The sequence below is a fragment of the Curcuma longa genome, chromosome 11 (assembly GCF_044706935.1).
Source record: "Curcuma longa cultivar G26 ecotype Majalengka, Jawa Barat chromosome 11, ITB_CL_G26_1.1, whole genome shotgun sequence".
NCBI lineage: Eukaryota > Viridiplantae > Streptophyta > Magnoliopsida > Zingiberales > Zingiberaceae > Curcuma > Curcuma longa.
Genome location: NC_133871.1, coordinates 32,074,231 through 32,095,668, shown reverse-complemented (window position 1 = coordinate 32,095,668; position 21,438 = coordinate 32,074,231). Strand labels below are relative to the sequence as shown.

The following is a 21,438-nucleotide window of genomic DNA, read 5'->3' as shown; positions in this document are numbered from 1 at the left end:
GATGAACATAAATAGCCCATAATTTTAATTTTTAAATATTAACAAATTAAACAAGTATATATTGAAATTTATTTATTTATTTTAATAAATATTTTTATTCAATTAATCTTATATATATTAAACAAACATAAATAAAATTTTCTTATCAAGTTCAGCTCTATCCAAACATTAATCTCTATTTCAACCTAAATTAATTTTGCACACATGTATTTATGAAATTAATACTCTTCTTTAGCAAAAATTCTTTAGTAAAAAAGGTAAAATCCGCCGTCTCGCGATCTCACACGATCAATCCACGATCATCTGTTAGAAAATAAATCGAGAAACTATAATTGATCACGACGGAAAAAAACATGATCAATCCACGATCATCTGTTAGAAGATAAATCGAGAAACTATAATTGATCACGACGGAAAAAAAACATGTGAAGTTAATACTCTGAACTAAGCAAATTGTGACATTTTTAATATTTGCGATCCTTTTATCGGCTAGACGCTTAAACTTACATGCTAAAGGAAGAAAAAAACATAAACATCCCTGGATGTCAAAATTCTCAGAAGCTTTCCAAGCATATCCTTCCCTTGAATTCCAGCCAAATCTCTTTCAGTACCGTCTCCGCTTATTCAATGTATCCTTCATCAAAGATCATACGTTAGGATTTTCAAAGCATTTGATTATATCAAACCAATCTATGTTTAGTATCTAAACATGTAGGAAGGTTTACCTAACCAGGCCTTCACTATGGCCACTAATTCTCCGAGCTCTGCTCCAGGTTATCACCCTTGTTGAAATGATCTATTGCAATTCTATAAGCATAGAAACCCAGCATTGCACAGCTGTTCGACAAAGCAAGGTGGTTGGAACCAAAGGTATCATCGTGAAGCAGACTACAGTGAACAGATTGTTAAAAAAGGAAATCATACAGAACCATATTACTACACAAGCAAATTCTGCAAGTACAAAAAAAATAAAGCAAACCGGTTCATATGTCCCATTCAGGATGATTACACTGACAAAGAACAATGATGATGCATTGCTATGGAGAGGGTAATATTGCAAATGGTAAAACTGAAATGAAAACAAAAATGCTAGAAAATTTCTAAGATCTGAAATCATGTGCCAGACCAGGAAATTGCATGTCAGCCATCCTCTAGTGTGGATAGAGATTAACGATTAGTGCTATCTAAAACCATGCTAGCAACCACTAGGAAATCAATTGGCATCAATATTTGCAGGAATAATATGGCCACTGTTACTTGTAGCTACCAAATCCCCAAAGTATATTGGGCCAAGCCTGAAGATTGCTAGTAACCACTAGGAAATCTGTCATATCCAAGGACACATGACACATGTAGGTTTGTATTAGGAGTTCTACTTGTAAGTTGTTCCGAGTATATAAAGACAAAACAATAAAGGTCTTAGAACGCAAATGTAAAAATAAGAACATTTCCCTTAGAAGAACCTGACTAGGGAACTATACTTTCAAGAGAAAATAGTTCAGTCTGGCTGTCTGTGGTATATATATCCAATACTTGCCCAATCAAGAATAGATGGTGCATCTATATTCTAACCAGGTCTTTGATGGTTAAGTCATGCTTTTATAAAAACAGCTGATTTCCACACCCCACTCCTCTCGTTCACATTTCAAGAACCCTGTGCGTGGATTGCTACAATTCAACCTAACAGGTAACAAACTATCGTCAGAACTCAAGAATCAGGAGCTTCACAAGCGTGAAGACATAGGATAATGTCATCTTGTCCAAGACATCTGTAAGAGATAGTAATGAGCATTTGAAATAGTGGATCTACCTAAAATAGTTTGCAGTATTAATATCACCAGATAAGTTATCTGGTAAGTGGTAATCTCTTTTTGAATCCGAAGTTGAATTCCATCACTGAAAACATAACTGACATAAAATAGAAGTATGTTAATTTAGGACATGCTAACCTGATAGCAAGCATCAAGAGGTTTGGAAATAATCCCCTCTGCACGGTTACAAATAAACCAACAAAACCAAGTTTTATTAATCTCATAGGAATATAAAATTAGTAAGCATTCTAACTTGTCAGCACACCATTGAATTCTGGGTAACCAAACAAACCTATACCTGAGAACACAGCAACCACTGCCTGAAGAAAATAATAGCTGAAATTGCTGCACCAGTGCAGAGATAGTTAGAACATGTGAATAAAGATACAGAGAAAGTAGTTAGGAATATAAATAAATCATATTAGGAATTATTAAATTGTCTAAGCCGTTATACTTTTTATAGTTTGTTATATTTTTAAAAAATAGAATTTTAAAGATTATTTAGATTTTTAGAAAAAGTTTATTATAGTTTTTTTGGATGAACTATGTTGTATTTTTACGAAGAAAATAGCCACAGTGTTGGTCTTGTCAGTCTATAAAAGAGTAGGGTCCCATATATATTGGATGCATCATTCAATTAATGATGTTTTCCTTTTGTTTGAATTCTTTTGTGATGTGATGTTTCATAATGCATCAATTGGTATTATGGCTGAATTTTATATTTCCGACCATCCCTCCTACGCGAGAAGGTACTGCTCCAAGTAGAGGAAGTAAATCCTTGCACCATTAAAAAAATTCTACAAATCAAATATACAGATATTCAAATTGAAGGAAAATATAATTGAATGAAAATGTTTAAAGATAGACCCAAATTTAAAATTTAAAGATAATATTCAAAACCTCTCTACTCTATCAAACCTAAATTAACCTTTAATTGAACTACAAAATTCAGCCTTAGAAGAATCATATAAATTATCTTAGAAAAGTACTATATTGACTTGAAGTTAGAAGATCTCTAATGATTTGACTTTAAAGGACTCCTCTGTTATGTTGACCATAGAAAAATCCCTTTATGACTGAACCTTAAAAGTGACTCCTTAGGTAAGCCCCTTAATGTTGTAACCTTAGAAAAAGCTCTTGTTAAGATTTAAAAAAAAAGTAGATGGATGATCAACTTAACTCCAAATAGAAGCAAATTCTACTCGACATGCTATTAAGATAAAAAAAAAAAAATTGTATCTCGCCGGGTAATTGTATCCTTATGTACCCCAAGTAAACTCAAATACTTAACTCCAAAAGAATCCCTTGATAAATTACCACTTCAGTGAGCACCCAACATGATTGCAATCATATAACTAGTTGAATTCTTACTGCATTTAGCGGCCCATATCCCAAGACCGACCTATACCCCAAGATTGATAATCCTTTAATAGTATTGCCTAAGAGCCCTCTGATGATCCTTTTTTTGCACTTCTCAAGAATGCTCTAATAATTTTTTACTTAAGCTCCCTAAAGATCATCTGACAATATTTCTCATGAGCCTTCCAAAAAGTGTTCTAATGATTTTTCATTTAAACCTTCTAAACAAGTCCCTTGTCAATCCTTTACTTGAGCCTCCTAAAAAGGCCACTTGACTATTGTTAACTTGAGTCTTCTATAAAGCTATTTGATAATTCACTGATTCACAGCATTTATGAAAAAGTTCATATGCTACTAACCATGATCCAAACCTACAATTGCCACTATCTTAAGGACTTAAAAGAGCCAACTAAATTAAAAGTACAAAAGAACAAGATAGGAATAACAATTGTTGAAATTATTTATATCAACTCTAGTGGAACATCTAGAAGTATGTGTTCATTTTAGTAAAATTTTTATTTAAAGCTCATTAGCATATTGATTTGGTTATTTTGTCTACTTCTATCCACCAAATTGGGAGTCTTGTTATGTGTATGAGAGTGAACTAGGTGAAAAATTGAGTTAAGTTTTGATTATCATAAAGAAAATATGTTATGCATCTTGTAGACTCAAAAACAACAATAGAGCATATTTATGTATTCATTAGCCTTAGAAATCCCATAAAGGGCCCTACAAAAGCATTTACATTAATTCTACTGTGAGAAAAATTAAACCTAATGCATGTTCATTCACTTAATTAGTTTAATTTTCAAATTAGGAATTATGCTAAATCACTAGAAGATATTCAAGCTTCCATTTTTTTGTGTTATTACAAGAGAGCCATACAGTCTTTTCACCTCTAGGTCAAAGGCAGTATTTCCTAACTCATTGAAAAGTGTAACAATAAAAGTAATCAAATAAAGTCTTACTTTCACAAAAATTCAAAAATAAATCACATTGATCTCCTAATCATTAAGGGATGCACTGGCGTCCATCATTGTAATCATTACAAGCCTATATTTAAAATTACCAATGTATTTTGTTTTCATTACCACTTTTAGTAACTCTTTTGAACCTAAATCCAAGTAAAATTCAGTATTATGTGACCAAAATGATAGTTTTTAGTAGCAATGCTAAACATATTGGCTAACTGGAATGTTTTAATTGTTAGTTTTTTGGAATTACTTCCAAACATGCGTATGGAGATAAACAGTAGAATTTGAGTTTTTAACCCAACTAAGAGCAACGGCATGAGATTTTGGTAATCAGTAGGATGTTAGATGGATGAACAAAATATCCCTAAAAGTTGAAATTTTTAAAATATCTAAGATACTTAATTCCATATTAAAACTTCATGAAGAAATTGTTCACATAGTTTGGTAATTAAAGATTGCACTAATAGATCAGATGGTTGGATGGTTTAAAAACAGCAAACTAAAAAAGTTAAAGAGATAAGAACATTATGGTGTGTACTGTGATTATCGAGAGTAGATAATACAATGTATGATCAACCAGATGCAGCTACAGTAGGGGACAAAATAAGATAATACTACAATGTGTGAATATTTGAAAAGGGGATTCATACAAGTTATTTAGAAGATATTTAATCAATTATAGAGTTAAGACTTCAGAAGATCTGATCTCCTCTTACCAATACAGCAACACAAGATGTTGTGTTTGACTAAGCGGTCTAGACTCTTGAATTGAAGTCTTCATCATGCGAGAAGACATAGGAGAGCTCTAGGAAGACCAACTTCATAAAAACTAGAAACTGTGAAGCTTTTGGTTTAAATGTGATTCATGGTGGAAGGAACTTTTCAACTTCAAGCACCGACTAATGGGTCAAAAGAAAACAAAAGAAAACATAAATAATAATCACGACTTCACAGACGTAGGCAATAAAATAGAAAAAGGCTGACCAGTTTGCCCAACCAAAAGAAGAGGGGTTTCTTTTCCATTCTTCCATGCCCTCAAGCTTGACACACTCAGAACCAAAATTGCAGTGCCAAGAATAACGCCAAACCGTATGGCAGGAATGCTTCCAGTAAGCATAAAATGTAGGAAACCACCAACAGCAAGAAAGCAACCTGCATAGAAGTTTTTCTTTTTTGAAAAGAAATACGAAACCTAGCAAAGGTGGCTGTGAAAGAAGGCATAACTAATTGATAAAGTCATAACAAACTATGAGATCCAAACGAAATGAGCAGACATAAGAACATCTTGAAGCCAATTCCAGATAGGAATATTATTCTTACTCCATACCATAGGGAATTCCAAGATAGAAATCTCTGACTGAAGAAATATTGCTCAATTCCTCCACTGAAGCATAAACATCCAATATTTCCCTAACTGAATCAGGATAGTTCTTTGCTGCTGCAGATAGATACTCCTGTCCTTCTTTTGAGATTTCCTGGGCTATTACACTTAGATCCCTTTGTGCTTTATCAGATTGAATTTTGAGATTCTCGGATGTATCCATCAACATTTCTATAGCTTTCGTCGAGTAAACCTGATATGCCTCTTCTGATACAGATTTGACATTTAAGGCTTCTGCCTTCAAGCGTTCAAGTGCTTCCTTCCATGCTTCTTGTGATCCTCCAGCGTTTAAGCTTGCATTATCATTATCCTTCTCCACTTCAATATCTGAATTCTTCTACATTACAGTTAAGACAGACTTTAGCATCTTCTTATGCGTTACAAAATTAATCTTACCAAGACCAGTCAATATAAATTAACACCAATAGGACCTGATAATTGTATTAAGTGATAACAGGGCTTTATCAGTGAAAGTCTGGATGGCATTTTTTTTCATATTTGAGTTGTTAACGAAACATATCTACATTTGGCGGCTTAAACGTTATATGATGGCCACAGAAAATATATTAAATTTTAAAGAAAAGGTCACAGTGTTAATGTTCTAGCAAATATTCTTTCTCCCATTTTAAGCCCGTCAGTATTCTCGACCATCGGAATTAAACTATAGACGATGAGTTTACCTTTCTTAAAGTAAAACTCCAACAAAAATTTAAAAAATAAAAATCCTAAATGCCCCAAGAAATGACAACACAAAACTCTCTTGTTCTGCGACATGGAAAAAACGGAATCGTTGCTGTGACCGATTCAGCACAAAAAAAAAAACAACCGTTAAGACACTAAAAACATGGACCGATCAATAGTAGAGACAAAATGAGAGAGACGTGAACAACAAAGATGTCGTAGTTCAGCTCACCGAATCCTCGCGAGAAATCGCGAGAGCAACAAATTTTTTTGGCCGCCTTTTTTCTGGAACCAGAAGAGATCCCAGAACCCTTCTGTTCAGCAGGGAGCAGGCCGGAGCCAACCCGCGGGGGACGGCGTCCAAAGGAAAGGATGCGGCGGAAGAAGGCAAGGCGGCGACGGTAGCGACGACTCGGATGCCATAGAGATTATGGTTAGCGTTCCGAAGGAGAACCGATCCATGGAGAGAGGCAGCCATTGGAGACTGCCTGGCGGCGGAGACGGGTGGTGGAAGGGTGGCTCGAAGCCTCGAAGTCGGAAGCAAGTAACAAGTAACGGAGGGAACAAGAAAGAAGAAAATAAAGCGACAGAGGAAGGAGTAGAAGACGGGCCGGCCCGTAACGGGCCCGCCAAACCCCGTCGTCTGGCGGGTGGCGGACCGGGCCGCTATCAAAGGCTTAAAAAATCCAGAACACAAGTCCATTAAAAAAAATAAATAAATAAATAAATATATATATATATGTAATTAAAATTTTAAATTTTTTATTAAATTATACGTTAGATGGATCGGAACTCATTAAAATTTTTACTTTATTTAATTTTTTTTAAAAACAATTTCTTTTCGATCTGGGTCAACTCAAGTCCATCACAAATCGATCCGTTTGAGTAGATCCCGTTTAAGCCGACAGATTCCATTTCCAAATTGACGACTCAAGAAGGCGGTACCGACGAGGGTTTTAGCGGGTCCCAGCCAGTGACAGGGTTCGGCAACTAGCTAAACGGCGAGCCAGAGCCCAGAGGAGTACAAAAAGAAACGACAGAATTTGCTATGACAAATGCTACTAAAAATCTCATTTCCATTATTTATCGGAGAACCTTTTTTAATATATATATATATATTTTTTCATCAATTTAGTGTTTTCTATAAACATCATACGATTCTAGTAGACACCAATGTGGCTCACTTCACCACTTGCCATGGACCATGGTCATTTCTTTATTCTCTAAGCAAATGGCCTACACTCACATTCCTCAGCACAGGACAGGAGAGAGGACAGCACAATAGATTCCTTAGCCCTAAAGGGACAGTTTTGGGTTGGCAATCTAAAATAAAATCAACTGATTCTATTCTATGGCCGGTAATTATTGAACTTTGTTATTTGAAACCTGTTATGGGCGTAAGGGAACGGATCGCAGTTAGTCAAGCCTGAAAGTAACCTATCGATTTGGCCCACAGCGTCGCAGAACTGAACCGGATCCTTGAGTCAGGTCCAGAGCGTCATAAAGCCCAGGTCGAACTGGGTCCCCGACACTTCGGCCTCGAGTTGAGTCTTGCGGGCCGAGTCGGGGAAATCGGATTCGGACCTGATGGAAGGCCTCCGCCACGGCTTCAAGTCCTCTCAATAAGGCTCTCCACTCTCGAATCAACCGAGCCGACTCTTCATCCTCACGCGAAGTCGGATCAAATCTCATCCTTTCGAACACTCACCAAATTCCTCAAATCAACACAGGAACCTAGCCGGATCCACACGGAAGTAGGCTCCTTCAAGCTAACTCGGTTTTGTACGGACCTCTTCTCCCAAGACGGTCCGGATCTTCGGGCATCTCTATCCCGAGCCGAATTAACCCATTCGGGCGTAATACTCTGACAGATATACATGACATGACCCCTAAATACAAGTCGACGATGGGACACATGCGCTGACTATATCATGCCCTCTGACACATTCATAATAGTGATGGGACTTCAATCACATCCGTGATGTGACCTAACGCCTCCCGCTTATATAAAAGGCTTGTTCTGTACTGAAGAGATGTATGCAATCTTACACATCTTCTCTTTTTGCTCTTGTCTTCCTCTTCCTACATCCACTAATTTAAGCATCGGAATGGTCACGCCAGCCGCCAGGGCAACCCCTGACCTTCTTCCTCACGGTGTCTATGGGTGCAGGTCCTAGGATCTCCATGTCTCTCCCTTCGATCAACCTAGCTCAAGTGAAGTGTTGAGAAAGAGCAGCGCATCCAGGATCTCAACCGGAACAAAACCAAATTCGTGTAAAAACACAATCATCTACAAACTGAAATCAAAAGCAAAATGCAGTAATAATTCCATAAAAGGAAAAAAAAAACACAGCAGAAGCAGAAGAGAAAACGCAGAAGGAAGGTAGAGAAAGATTTTCCATTTCAAGACCTTTCTTCTTCTTATGTTTCCTGTCGCCTACAAAATTTTCGAACGCAGAATTGATATATTCTTCCAAATACACCGTAGATTCTGCAGTATCTACGTTATTAATTCCATTCCACACTCACAAATTCCACAGATTAAGAGTGCTGGGCAGCTCGTTTACTGCCCGTACGTACTAGGCCAGCGCGAGCTCGCCGTACTCGCCGGTGCCTCCGCCGCTCCGCCACGGGGCCCGGCCCCCCGCCGCCGCCTCCGCCCCTTCCCCGGCAGCTTGGTCCAGCAGCGAACGCCGGCAGGTGGGGCAGGAGGAGTGCGACGCCAGCCACTTGTCGATGCACCGGACGTGGAACCCGTGGTGGCACTTGGGCAGCACGCGGACCTTCTCGCCGTCCGCGAACTCTCCGAGGCATATGGGGCACTCGGTCGCCGGCGGGATGTCCGCCCCGTCGCCGTACACCGCCACCGGGATGCGGCGGAGAGCCCGCCGCTTGAGCCCCGTCGCCGCCAGCCGCGCGGCCACCTCCTCGGGGGTCTCGAACGCCAGCCGCCGTCCGCACCGGAGCGCGCAGCGCACGATCGAGTTGAGCCCCAGCGCGAAGATGAGCGCGCACAGCAGCGCCGCCAGTATGATGACCATGTTGGTGTCGAAGTTGGCGTTGCTGCCGGCGGCGGCCACGTGGGTCGGCCCTGTCCTGTTGGCCCCTGGCGGCGCCCCCAACAAGCCTCCCAGGTGCCTGTCCCTTGGTACCCTCATAAGCGCGTCCGCAAGGTGTTCGACGAAATGGGGCAGAATCGAAAACAATCAAGTATGCTGCAAGCGTAAGAAAGACCCTATGCCTTTTGCCTCTCTCTCTTTTCTTTAGATTCCTACTAATCTCTCTAAGAATACTCTTTTGTGGCCGTCATTTAGCAAGGAATCCGAAGACGATTGAAATATTGGAAGTGGCATCTGCTCGCCAACAAAAGGAATATAGATGATAAAGGACGCTCTCAAAACCTATGAGTTCCTATTTGGAAATCTTTTGCAGAGAAGGAATCACTCACCAGCTGAGTTGTTGTCTTCTCAAGCTGAGGTAAAGACTCTAGCTTTGCTCAATAACCTAGGACACGCATGGATTTGGATAGTTTGCGATAAGAAGAGGTAGGAGAATCTGCACAGGCCAAGAAACATAAAATACAGACATGAAAGGATATTCACAGTGGCTGTGCAGGAAAAAAAAAGAAGCTTTTAAGACAAGGAAAACACTATTAGATGTTCCACCTAATCATGTTTAGAGGTACGCATCTAACCTAAGCCACTTGAGAAAGCTTGTTATCTTATCCTCAATTCATGTCGGACAGGAGTATTTCTGCTAGGTTCCAATCAAACATTGGTGGCTGTAGCTTTTTAAAGCAGCACCATAATCAAAAACTGAAGTAATTAACAATGAATTATTAGTCTCCAGTGAGATAATGCACCCGGCCAGTAACATTTCAGTTCCCTGGAGCACAGACCCTGAAGGTGCTCTGAGTTCACCACTGGGGTCCTTTTCGTGGCCACATGATTGGACCTATTAGTAGATTTTATTGGTGGATTGCTAGATATTTTGCTTCTGCTCCCCCCGTGTCGTTGTCGTGCTTATCTTGTGGAGGTTGAGATATTTTTGCGTGTGGCCAATGGTTACTGACCACACTACTGTCAAGAGAAGGCGTGTGAGAGAGAAAAACGACCCTACAATCTCGTGGTCTGGATGCACATGCTCTTTCGGATTGAAAGGAGCATCTGGCAAGATTTTCCTTCTTTCCATCTTAATCAAGGGTGAAACCAGACCTAATCGCTGGATGTTTCAACAAGTTAAGCAGTTTGGCTTTGCTCTGTTAGAAGCTTCAAGCTTGCATTTCCTGGAGGAGTCGCTGTTGCCAATGAAATCATCAATTCATGTGGCTTTGGCATAAAAACATGATGTTGATGGCATAAAAACAACAGTTGTATGCTAAACCTTATTGATTCATAATTTTAGTAGCTTCGACCACTTTTACAGCTAGGAACGCAAAGCAGAGGTAGTGATGTCTTTTTTTTTCTTTTACTTGTCTGATAAAAGAAGACAATTAACTAAGGATATCTACTCTCTGATGGATTAAGATTGTGCTGCTTTTATAATGATTAGCTGTTCTTTTTTTAATCAAAGTGGCCAGAAGCATCTAGTGATTTAGAAACTCTTGAAGTATAGTGTTTGCATCAAAAAGAAACTAAGAGAGAGACATAAGAACAGGAGTTCAAGGCTCATGGATGTACTGCTCATCTAAGCCTTTGAATCCAAGAATTAGATTCCCAAGTTTGATCTCTGAATGAATTAACAAAAAGATAATGCAAGCTCCATTGATGTCTTTTTTTTTTCTTCCAATTTTAAGAGAAACAACATAATAATCAGACTTCTAAAGTCCTAAAAGTTGGGTTTTTTCCAACTGCCCTCTTATGTTAGTTTGTGGTTGGTGCAATGAACCTTGGACATTGTAGTCTAATGATTGAGGTTATTGCTTGTGGTTTCTTTTCTTTCATATTCTTTTGCTTTTTGCAATCTTCCTCCATTTTTAAATCTCAATTTATTGCATTTAGTTGATCAAATTGTATTAATGCACCACACCTAAACTACAAAATCGATCATTTTCCTTGTGAAATCTAGCATTTGTTGAACATATTTTTAAAGAAAATGAGTGACATTTCTCTTCCCCATTTATAAATTCTTCATTGTATCAATGTCCCTCTTTGTCCTTTATCTATTGCCCTCGCTTAGGTAGGATAGGTCAAGTCGCTAAGTAGGTCAATCGGACCAGTCGAGGCAAGTCTATCTCCTTGAGCACCTATTTGGATCCTTATAGCTTGTTTATTTGTCCATGTTTTTTTTTGTATTTAGTCTACAACATCCTTTCCAATTCCTTCATCTCCTTTTGCTCCTATGAGAAACTATGAACATATAATCTCAATATGATCTCAATATAATCTCAAGCTCTAATAATATTAATAATAAATTATACTCTTTAATTAGCATATCAATATTATTAATTTGAAAGATACTCCATTATAAATTTGAAATTGCATTCCTAAAATTATAGATATAAAATTATTAAGAATAAGAAATAATCTATTGATATAATTATTATATATATGTTATGGGTTGGTAGGACTTAGTCTAGAAGGTCAAGATCTGGTCCAATTAGATGACACGTCAGACAGAAGACTTGACTCCTGAGCTTATTGGCTCGGTACCACCCTCCGACTCTGCATCCAGCTCCAACCAGCTCAGCTCGGGACTCCGTACCAGATCTCTCCCACAACTCAACTCCGGTTCAACACTTGACTTTGAGCTTCGAGTCCAAGCCGCTCCATTGAGTCTCCTCTCGACCGTATCATATCCCATCTTGGCCCAAGGCGGGGCTCAACTGACCCTAGCTCGGGCTCTCTCTGTCGCCCGCGCTCCACCTACTCAGTGTCATGCACTACGCTTAACTGACTCCACTCTCTTCATTCCCTCGGTTAGCTTGGTAGGCCGCTGCCAGAAGGACACACACAATCATACGATATCTTGGGTATCTCATCCACCCCATTAATGTGACATGATAGCACAGTCTAATGTCATGTCAGGTATAAGTGATGAGACTCTTCGCTACTGCGGTGGCGATGAAATGTTCTCCTTTACCTAAGTGGGGCATCTCCTCTGATGACAAAATTTCCACTGAAAAATATTCTCCTTAACTAAGATAAGACATTTTTCTTAATTTTCTCTTTTTCATAAGTCTATATAACTCCTTCATCTCTCACAGATACAGGTACACACATAAAACCAACCAACACTCATTCTCTACATTCTTATGTTTTCTTCTCCCTCTCTAATTAAGGATTTGACTTGAGCGTTGGAGCGGTTGAGCTAGAACATCCTTGTCTTCCGTTCTCACCCTCTTCTTTTTTCTTACAGTTCAGAGTTTGGTGGCATGTCAAAGTCTATCATCCTCGTCCTTTGCTGCTCGTGGATACCACCTTGACCATCAACATATAAGTTAGGTGGCCGATGACTCGTACAGAAGGCGATCTCAAATAGGAACAATATAAATTGATTCTTCATAAACAGTTCATAATCAACGTTACATAATTTTCGTTAGCCTCTTTGATTATATTTTTTTCTAAGTCATATGGATTTTCTAATGAATAATATATTTATGATCTAATTATAAATTGAGCACTCTTATTATTATTATTATTATTAATAAATCCATTGACAATTATAAAAGAATGAATTTCATCTTGTATATTAATATTCATAATTATTTATTTTATTATATTTTTAATATACTAAGAATTTTTAATACTATCTCATTTGTGTCATTATTATTAAGTAATTAATATCAACTCTTATATGACCATCATTGATTGGTAATGAATGCTCTACTTATTACAAAATTACAAGAGATTCTAAATTAATTATATTTCGGTTCTATTCAATATCAAATTATATAAAGTGCTTTTATTTCAATAATCTCATTATTAACAATCCAAATAAAATCGTTAATCTCATTATAAACAATCCAAATAAAATCGTTTCATTCATATTTCGATTTTAATTTCAAATAAAAAATTCATCTATTTATGGCCATATATCCCAACAAAAAGTTTGTCAAGTGTTCCAATAGCCTTCTTTTGTTGTTTTCTTTTTCGGAAAATTTAAAAGTTTAACAAATTAACCGGTTCACTTTTCTGAGCAATGACCTTTCTTCAACTTTTTATGATATGATCGATCATTTGTTGCTTTGGTAATGGATATATGCATTTTCTCAATCCTTCGTGGAATACAACTCTGCCCCCAGCTATATATGGTACAATGATAGGCACATCGATCGTGGAATTTCTCATGCATCTAGGATTCGACTCTTAAGGAAGGAGTGCATACGGCTTCAATATCTTTTCGCGATCAATTATAATTTCTCGATTTACTTCTTTACAGATGATCGTGATGTCGATCGTGTGGAGCCACTGGGGAGACAGATTCTACTTTTTTCAAAATAGAAGAATGCAAATGAACAAAAAAATAATTTTAATCTTTTTATTATTTTTATCGAATTAGAATTTTGAGAATATTTTTATTTTTTGCAATCACTAACAAAAATCAGAGATGAAAATTTTCATTTTGAAAGTTTTTTTTTTGTCTTTAAAGAAAATTTGAGATAGAATATTCTGTCTCAAAAATTTATTAATGAAACCCCCTGGTTAATTGTGAAACAAATATATTCCGTCTCTAATTTTAAAAAAAATATATAAAATTATTTATAATAACAAGAGGTAATTATTAGTGTTAGCTCTTTGAATTAATTATGAGATGATTGAAAAGGAAACTTTTGTATCATATTTCATTAATAAAAAGTAAAGTTTATGGTGATATATTTACATCAGATCTGTGCTAGATAAATAAATATAATAATATCTTAGGGTAATAGGTTCTAGTCTCAAACATATCAATTGGTTGAATATATGATTGGAGACTGTAGATATATATAGAACACTACTCTTAACTATTCCTAATTAAACTTTAATATACAATGACAATATTATTACATTGAGACTAGCATGTAGGTCAACTAATGACTTAATCTCACAAGTCATGAATATAAGATATTAAGTTGACACATGTAGGTCAACTAATGACTTAATCTCACAAGTCATGAATATAAGATATTAAGTTGACACATGAATATATATTATAGAATATGTACTGAATTGACTCGCCATTAGAATATTTCATAGATCATTATATAAGTGTCATAATCATTCTCATAGTAACTATTAGTATAAATAGTACTTAAATATGAAGTCACTACGGTTTTCTATATAAGGCGAGTTGTGTACTTTAGTATCGATAACACATCACCTGTAATAAGGTGGACTATAAAATCGATCACTGAGTATGCAATAAATGATGTAGAGAAATGTGAGTGATGTAGATGGGATATATCCCTTCCATATGACAGAAGTGATATCTATGGACTCTTTAATTAGATAAACTACTAAATGTATAATCATGCTCAAATAAGTCAATATGAGATATAGAATTCATTTGGTTAAGTGAGTTTCCTTGAAGATCAAAATATACAAAGATTGATAAGAAGATGATATGGTCTATGTCTTATAGATCAATCTAGATATCGAAAAATAGAAATCATACCGTCTTAAATTAGTATTTATTTTTATTTATAAATATTTATATATAATTTCGTATCAAATTTATTTTAAATTATATATTAAATTTTTTTTAAATATTAAATTTTATTAAAGTAAAATAGATTAATAATTTCATATTAAATCTATTTTAATTTATGAATTTAAAATATATTTAATTTTCATCTTAATTTTTTTAATTTAAATGGATTTTTCAATCAAAATCAATCTGTCTCAAATTTTATTTATAATCCATTTATTTTTTATTTATAAAAATTTATACATAATTTTTTATTAAATTTTATTAAAGTGAAATAAATTAATAATTCTATAATATCATTCTCTAAATTATTGTAAATGAAATAGATTTTATTTCTATTTTAAATTTTATTTATAATTTGATTTATTTTTGTTTATAAATATGTAATTTTATATCAAATTTATTTTAAATTTTATCTTAATTTTTTAAAAATATTATATTTTATTTAAGTAAAACGGATTGATAATTTCATAAAAAATTCATCTCTAATTTACTAAAATTTAAAATATATTTTAATTCTATTTTAAAAATCAGTCTATTTTCTTGTAGTGAATATTAGAATTTTAAATCTATTTAAATCATTATTTAGTTAGTTTTAGGATTTTTATTTTTATCAATAATATTTACAACAATGTCGTTTCTTCCCAAATATCGATTGTGATTTTCTATCTCCTTTTATTCTGTCAAATCAACCGAGTTTAAAAGATTATTTTTGGTATTTGTACATGAATCAATGAATTCAATAGTTATCCACTGTATCAATATTTTCAATATTTGTTTTCGAAATAACGGATTCAATAATTATCCGTTGCATTAGTGTTTTCGACATTCATGTTTGAATTAACAGAATCAATAGTTATTTACTGCATCAGTTGGTATCAGAGCCGAACTAGACCCGACCACGGTTCAGAACCGCCGGTTCGACGGTTCGGAATCGTCGGTTTGACGGTTCATGGCAGGTCGACCATTAACCTTAACCGCCCAAGACGGTTACTGTTCATGGTTCGGAACCGCCGATTCACGGTTCGATTCACGGTTCGTGACGGTTCACGACGGTTCGAGATTATTATATTAAAAATTTAAAATGTATATAAAAGAAATATTGAAAAAAGAAAGAAAAGTCGATGTAGTTTAGTGGTGCGTATTCCTTTCTTTCACGCGGGAGACTCTGGTTTGATCCTCACTAACGGCATGTAAATATAATTTTGAAATAAATATATAAATAAATTTATTGAATAAGTTTATTAAAGATGTTGTAGTATAGTGGTCTCTGTATCTATTTCTCATGCGGAACTCTCACGTTCGATCCCCACCAATCGCATATTATAATATATTTGAAATAAATATATAACCATATTATATATAATATCGTATTGGAACTCTCACGTTCGATCCCCAGGAACTCTCACGTTCGATCCCCACCAATCGCATATTATAATATATTTGAAATAAATATATAACCATATTATATATAATATCGTATTGAAATTATGTATAAAAGTCATTGGGGTACAGTGGTGAGTGTCTACGTCTTTGATCGATGAGAATTGTTCTCCATCAACGGCATATTAAAATTGAATTAAATAAATATAAATATAGTATATATATAATTATATTAATTTTATAAATAAAAGGCGTTGTAGAACAGTGGTGAGTATATGTGCTTGTGTCTTGATATGTCCTGGTTTGATCCCTAGCATTAACATGTTAAATTATAATTTAATTAAATAAAAATAAATATATTTTATATAAAAATGTATTGATAATATATAAAAAATCATAAAATTAAAAAAAAACCAAACCGGCAGTCCGCCGGTTCCAAATGGCTTGAACCGTAACCGGCCCGGCATCCTACCGGGCCGGTTCCGATTCGACCCGGCTAACCGGGTCAACGGGTCAACCAGCCCGTTGACCCGGTCCGGGTCCGGGCTGGACCCGACCCATGGTCGGGTCTAAGCTGAACTAACCTCGTATCAACATGCGATTAAGAAGATATTAATGCATCAACAACATTTTTGATGATGATATGATCAACAATTCAAGAGCGAATTTTTTCCACATTAGAAAAATGATGTAGGAACAAAAAAAAAGTAATTTTAGTCTTTTTATTATTTTTGTTGAGTTAGGATTTTTAAAGTATTTCCATTTTGTAATATTAGAGTCTTGAGTCTATTTAAATTATTATTTAGTTGATTTTGAATTTTTAATTTTTTTATCAATAAGATTTGCAGCTATGTGGTTTCTTCTCAAACGTTGAGTTTGATTGTCTTTCTCTTGGTATTCTATTGAATCAACACGATTTAAAAGATTATTTTTGGTATTCGTGCATGAATTAACGGATTCAATAGTTATATGCTACATTAATATTTCTGATATTTGTGTATAAATCAACGGATTCAATAATTATCTGCTGCATCATTATTTTTCGATATTCATGTTCAAATCAACGGAATCAATAGTTATCAACTGCATCAGTAAGAAATTCATCTCTCGTGTTCGAATTGTTGGGTCATTGTGTGGATTGTCACTTGTTCTTCTGAATTTACTCTAATGGTCGGTGAGAAACTTTTATGGGACCGAATCGATCATCTCTAGAGTTAGTCGAATCATAAAACCTAAATATCTAAAATATAAAAACTTTCATGTGGACTAGCACTTAACTTTTGAGTGTTTATGAGTTATACTCTAGAGGTGAATTAGTGTGAGAAGGTAGTCCATCTTCATAATTAATTTAGTGAAGCCTAGACAATTGGAGTATCAAAAACAAAAACAAATTGCAGAAAAGGGCAAGAGTTCGAATTTCAGTGAAGCCGAGCAATATCTTTCTTCGTCGTGATCAATTGTAGTTTCTCGATTTACCTCCTCACATATGGTCGTGGGGCCGACTATGTGGGACTACTAGGGTGACAAATTCCATCTTAAGAGGTTACCAATTTGCTTATTTAATTCCAATTTATTTCATGCATAGCTTCCTGCCCACTTGAACGCACACTAATAAAACTGAGCTTAGAACCCACTTTAGTAATCCACTAGGCCTAATACCTGGGCCTAATTAAATGGGCCATAATGGGTGACCCAATTAAGACGTAAGCCCTTGCGTATGAGTGAGCGCTGCTGCCGTGTTTATTCATAGTTTACTCCATCTCGAGTATCTCACAATTAGACCATTAATTTTGATTCATTTGAGAAATTTGTTCACAATAATTTATTCACTAAATATACTGTTCATGTTCCTGCTTAATTCGCTAAGCTTTGTTATCTCTGTGATTATTTAATTACTTACATGTTAAACCATGTCAAGCAATATAATGGTTTTATTTATATCTTACGTACCGATCGATTCGAAGACGATAAGAAATGTTGGCGTGCACGTAAGAGGTTCCTTCCCATGAGCCGCCACCAAACCAAACAACACTCAATTGCTACCAACCAACCATGCATTAACAGATAGTTATTAGCTAAACCTGTAATATACATGTCGCTGTTGAAAGCTGTATGGATTTAATAAATATCATCTGACTGCGAAACAACTCAAAATGAGACACTCGTATGGAATGTTTACACTGCTTTCGAAGAACAATTTGAATTATAATTTCTGAAACGAAAAAGAATCCGATTTTGCATTCTCCGTTGCCTCAGAAAATGTTAAAATCAAAATTAAAATTAAAAGAAATGAATCCGGTCGTTTATGCACAGTTTGTGAAGAAAGAATCGCGTCCGTCCAATTTAGTGTTGGGGAATATCTAACGGATGGGTGACGTGCTGTGTTGACCTTTCAACCCTAGGCAACGCCGCAACGGTCGTGGGTGGCGTCACATCCACGGCGGCGAATCTTGACGTCCGTGCATCCTGCACCGCTGTCACCCACCGACGGCAGATCCGGCCGAGCGACGCTGCCTTCCGCCTCGCCCGCTCGGTCCCTGCCCCCATCAGTTCCCATATCACCCAGTCGATCCCTGGCGTCGCCGCCAGTTCCGCCACGGCGGGCGCCCCTGAATGCCGGCAGATCGCCACCAGCGCAGCCGCGGCGCTCTCCTTCGCCAAGTCCGACCCGCGGCGAAGCACCCCGACGAACCGCGCCACTGCACGATTTGCCCCGGCTACCGCCTCCACTCCGCCCCTCCTTGCGATCGCTGCTAGCACCGCGGTGGCCTCCTCCGCGACCTCGGGTTCGGCAGCGGCTTCTAAGGCCACTGCCACGACGTCGCCTTCGACCAGACGAGCCGTGTTTTCCCGGTCTCCGGCGAGGCTCAGCACGGCGGCCATGGATTCTTTCTTAGCGCTAGTGGGGCCATCGCGCGCCATCTGGACTAGAACCTCGACCACGCGGTGGTGCCGCGCGAGGCGCCGCCGGTAGGAGTGAACGGAGGAGAGGCTTAGCACGGTGGCGGCGGCGTTCTCCTTCGCCTGCCACGAGGCGCCCTCTGCTAGAACGTGGACGATGCCGTCGATGGCGCCGTCCGTGTGCATGATGAGCCGCTTGTTGGCTTCCAGAATCGACAGGTTCAGCAACGCGGTCACAGCGTTAACCTGCATCCCGGCGTCCACCGATTTGAGAAGCGGGAGGAGCAGCGGAATGGCGCCGGCCTCCGCCACGAAGGCGCGATTATCTGAGCTGTGCTTCACCAGAAGCCGGAGCTCATGGACGATCCGGTGCGCAGCATCTACAGACGACGCTGCTTCAAGCTCATCCACGAGAAAGGACGCTGTCAACCTCGCCGCCTCGAGGGCGGCTTTGTTGGTTTCTGTGTGGGCGGAACCGATGTCAGAAGAAGCATCTATCTTGTTGGTGGCGTTGTCGCTATTGGCGAGGTCAGATCCGTCGAAGGTTGGATTGTTGTTTCCGTACCATCGGGCGATGAGGTTCTTGAGGGCCTGATTGGGGACGAGCTCGAGGTGTGTGAGCACCTGTCCGGAATTAGGGCATGTAGCATGGCCGGCGCCGATCCACCGTACAATAGAATCCCGATCGTATGTCTGCCCGGTGACTACAACCACCGGATCGCGCATCAGATCCAGCGATATAGGGCATCTGAACTCATCCGGCACTACAAGGTCCTCCGCCGGCGAGAAGGGCGATTTGCTGGAGTCCGATCGTGGAGTCGAGGCGCCAAAGAGAACGCAGCTGCCATATCGGAGGATCGAGGCAAGCGCCACCATGGACGCCGCCCACCTCTCATCCACAGCGCCGGCCGCGACGTCGCACTCCAGGCGTTCGATCTCCAATCGACAGATCCGGGAGTCCCCGAGGCCAAGCCGACGGAAGATCCCCTGCATCCCTCTCCGATCGGGCACGGCGCCGCCTTCGACACTCGCGATGAGCTCCAGGAGGTCTCCCCGGAGGGCGAGGGAAGTCGGATCGACGGCCGCGGAGGATCGTCGGAGTTGGCGCCGGAGGAGGCGGACGAGATCCCGGACATCGTCCGGGATTCTGAGCTCGGCCAGCGGCAGGATCTCGATGAAGGTGGCCAGATCGACGACCTGCTCGTGCATCTCCGCGGCGAACGACTCCGCGCGGAAGAGGAAGCAGGCGCGGCTGCGGGCGGATCGCTCGCGGAGTAGCAGCTTGAGGCGGTGGAGGACGAGGAGGATCTCGCGGCAGCAGAGGGAGGCGGAGCGAGGGAGCCAACGGCCCTCCTCCGAGTACTCCCGGAGGATCTCCTCGAAAACGAGGCCGAGCTGCTTGACGCTGCGGGGGACGGAGGCGAAGTTGGGATTGATGCGGAGGTGCGAGGAGGAGGATGAAGAAGAAGAAGAAGACGACGACGACGACGACGACGAGACGTCGTAGGAGAGGAGGAGGAGATGGCGGAGGAGGTCGGCGTCGCAGGATGGATCTGGAGCAGGGCAGGAGGCCGCGGCCATGGCGCCTTGAGTCGTGAGCATATTCGCGCTGTATCAAATGCGGGAGAAAGGGAGAAAGGGGAAGGGTTTTATAAAATTGGAAAGGAAGGAGGAGGAGAAGGAAGAAGGCAGGTGAACTGGAAATAGCTGGGAGATGGATTGGGTATGGAAAGTGCGGTGGTCGCCGCCTGCTTTTGTATTTATCGATGGTGATAAGAAGACGAGCAGAGGGGGGGGACATGGTCTTTTGTGCGCGCCTGTAAATCTAATTCCCACCCGAATTGAATGGGTCCCAAAGGTTGTCGAACGGGTCCACATCCATGTTTTTTTATCGACCCGTTCTTCCTTTTCATGTCACAACTACTCCTGTAACCCATAATAAATACGATAATAGTAAAATTTAACAAATTAAAATTAAACTGTAATGATTGAAAGACGTCCCGGATTACGTGCAACGCGATAAAATATTTTCATGATTAATTAAATTTTTATGAATGAATTTTTAATTATGATATTATTATGAATTAATTTTTCTTAATAAAAAAATAAGTGAAATCATATTGCTACTAATGCTAAGTATTGTGAGTTGAAGGCAAAATGTCTTAAATAGTAAACTTTAAAACTCCATATAAAAGAGTAAAAATAATATTTTTTAATAACTTTATTTTTTTAGAACTTCCCATATTAGTCTTCTTGACAACTTAAAAACACTTGTGAAGATTTTTTTCCACATATTTGTTATCTTTTTAAAATGGCCCTT

At 38.5% G+C, this 21,438-nt stretch overlaps 3 protein-coding genes across 5 annotated transcripts; all 3 read right to left on the bottom strand.

The window, feature by feature from the left end:
- Nucleotides 1-414: 414 nt before the first annotated feature.
- On the bottom strand, nucleotides 415-6,728 carry LOC141840538 (protein FATTY ACID EXPORT 3, chloroplastic-like). The gene is made up of 7 exons (XM_074728555.1): nucleotides 6,439-6,728; nucleotides 5,472-5,862; nucleotides 5,129-5,296; nucleotides 2,110-2,156; nucleotides 1,950-1,987; nucleotides 726-837; nucleotides 415-634 (listed from the first exon to the last, which is right to left on the bottom strand). Exons 1-6 carry the CDS (start codon nucleotides 6,682-6,684, stop codon nucleotides 750-752), a joined length of 978 nt encoding a protein of 325 aa, XP_074584656.1. The 5' UTR covers nucleotides 6,685-6,728; the 3' UTR covers nucleotides 415-634; nucleotides 726-749.
- A 1,872-nt stretch (nucleotides 6,729-8,600) lies between these two features.
- LOC141841808 (RING-H2 finger protein ATL74) lies at nucleotides 8,601-9,986 on the bottom strand. 3 transcript variants are annotated; one of them, XM_074730003.1, is made up of 2 exons: nucleotides 9,901-9,986; nucleotides 8,601-9,761 (listed from the first exon to the last, which is right to left on the bottom strand). In XM_074730003.1, the coding sequence occupies exon 2, from the start codon at nucleotides 9,362-9,364 to the stop codon at nucleotides 8,786-8,788; it is 579 nt and encodes a 192-aa protein (XP_074586104.1). In that variant the 5' UTR covers nucleotides 9,365-9,761; nucleotides 9,901-9,986; the 3' UTR covers nucleotides 8,601-8,785. The 3 variants fall into 3 exon arrangements, with proteins under 3 accessions (XP_074586104.1, XP_074586106.1, XP_074586107.1); XM_074730005.1 differs by having other exon boundaries at nucleotides 9,872-9,943; XM_074730006.1 differs by lacking the exon at nucleotides 9,901-9,986 and having other exon boundaries at nucleotides 8,601-9,559; nucleotides 9,655-9,835.
- An 8,348-nt stretch (nucleotides 9,987-18,334) lies between these two features.
- LOC141839827 (U-box domain-containing protein 16) lies at nucleotides 18,335-20,834 on the bottom strand. The gene has a single exon (XM_074727661.1). The coding sequence runs from the start codon at nucleotides 20,718-20,720 to the stop codon at nucleotides 18,561-18,563; it is 2,160 nt and encodes a 719-aa protein (XP_074583762.1). The 5' UTR covers nucleotides 20,721-20,834; the 3' UTR covers nucleotides 18,335-18,560.
- Nucleotides 20,835-21,438: the final 604 nt, after the last annotated feature.

Coding starts and splice junctions, on each gene's coding strand:
- LOC141840538 (XM_074728555.1), bottom strand. CDS start 6,684: ATGGCTGCCTCTCTCCATGGATCGGTTCTCCTTCGGAACGCTAACCAT. Junction 1,988..2,109: donor AGTGGTTGCTGTGTTCTCAG/GTATAGGTTTGT, acceptor GTAACCGTGCAG/AGGGGATTATTTCCAAACCT. Junction 838..1,949: donor CTCTTGATGCTTGCTATCAG/GTTAGCATGTCC, acceptor TTTGTCGAACAG/CTGTGCAATGCTGGGTTTCT.
- LOC141841808 (XM_074730003.1), bottom strand. CDS start 9,364: ATGAGGGTACCAAGGGACAGGCACCTGGGAGGCTTGTTGGGGGCGCCG.
- LOC141839827 (XM_074727661.1), bottom strand. CDS start 20,720: ATGCTCACGACTCAAGGCGCCATGGCCGCGGCCTCCTGCCCTGCTCCA.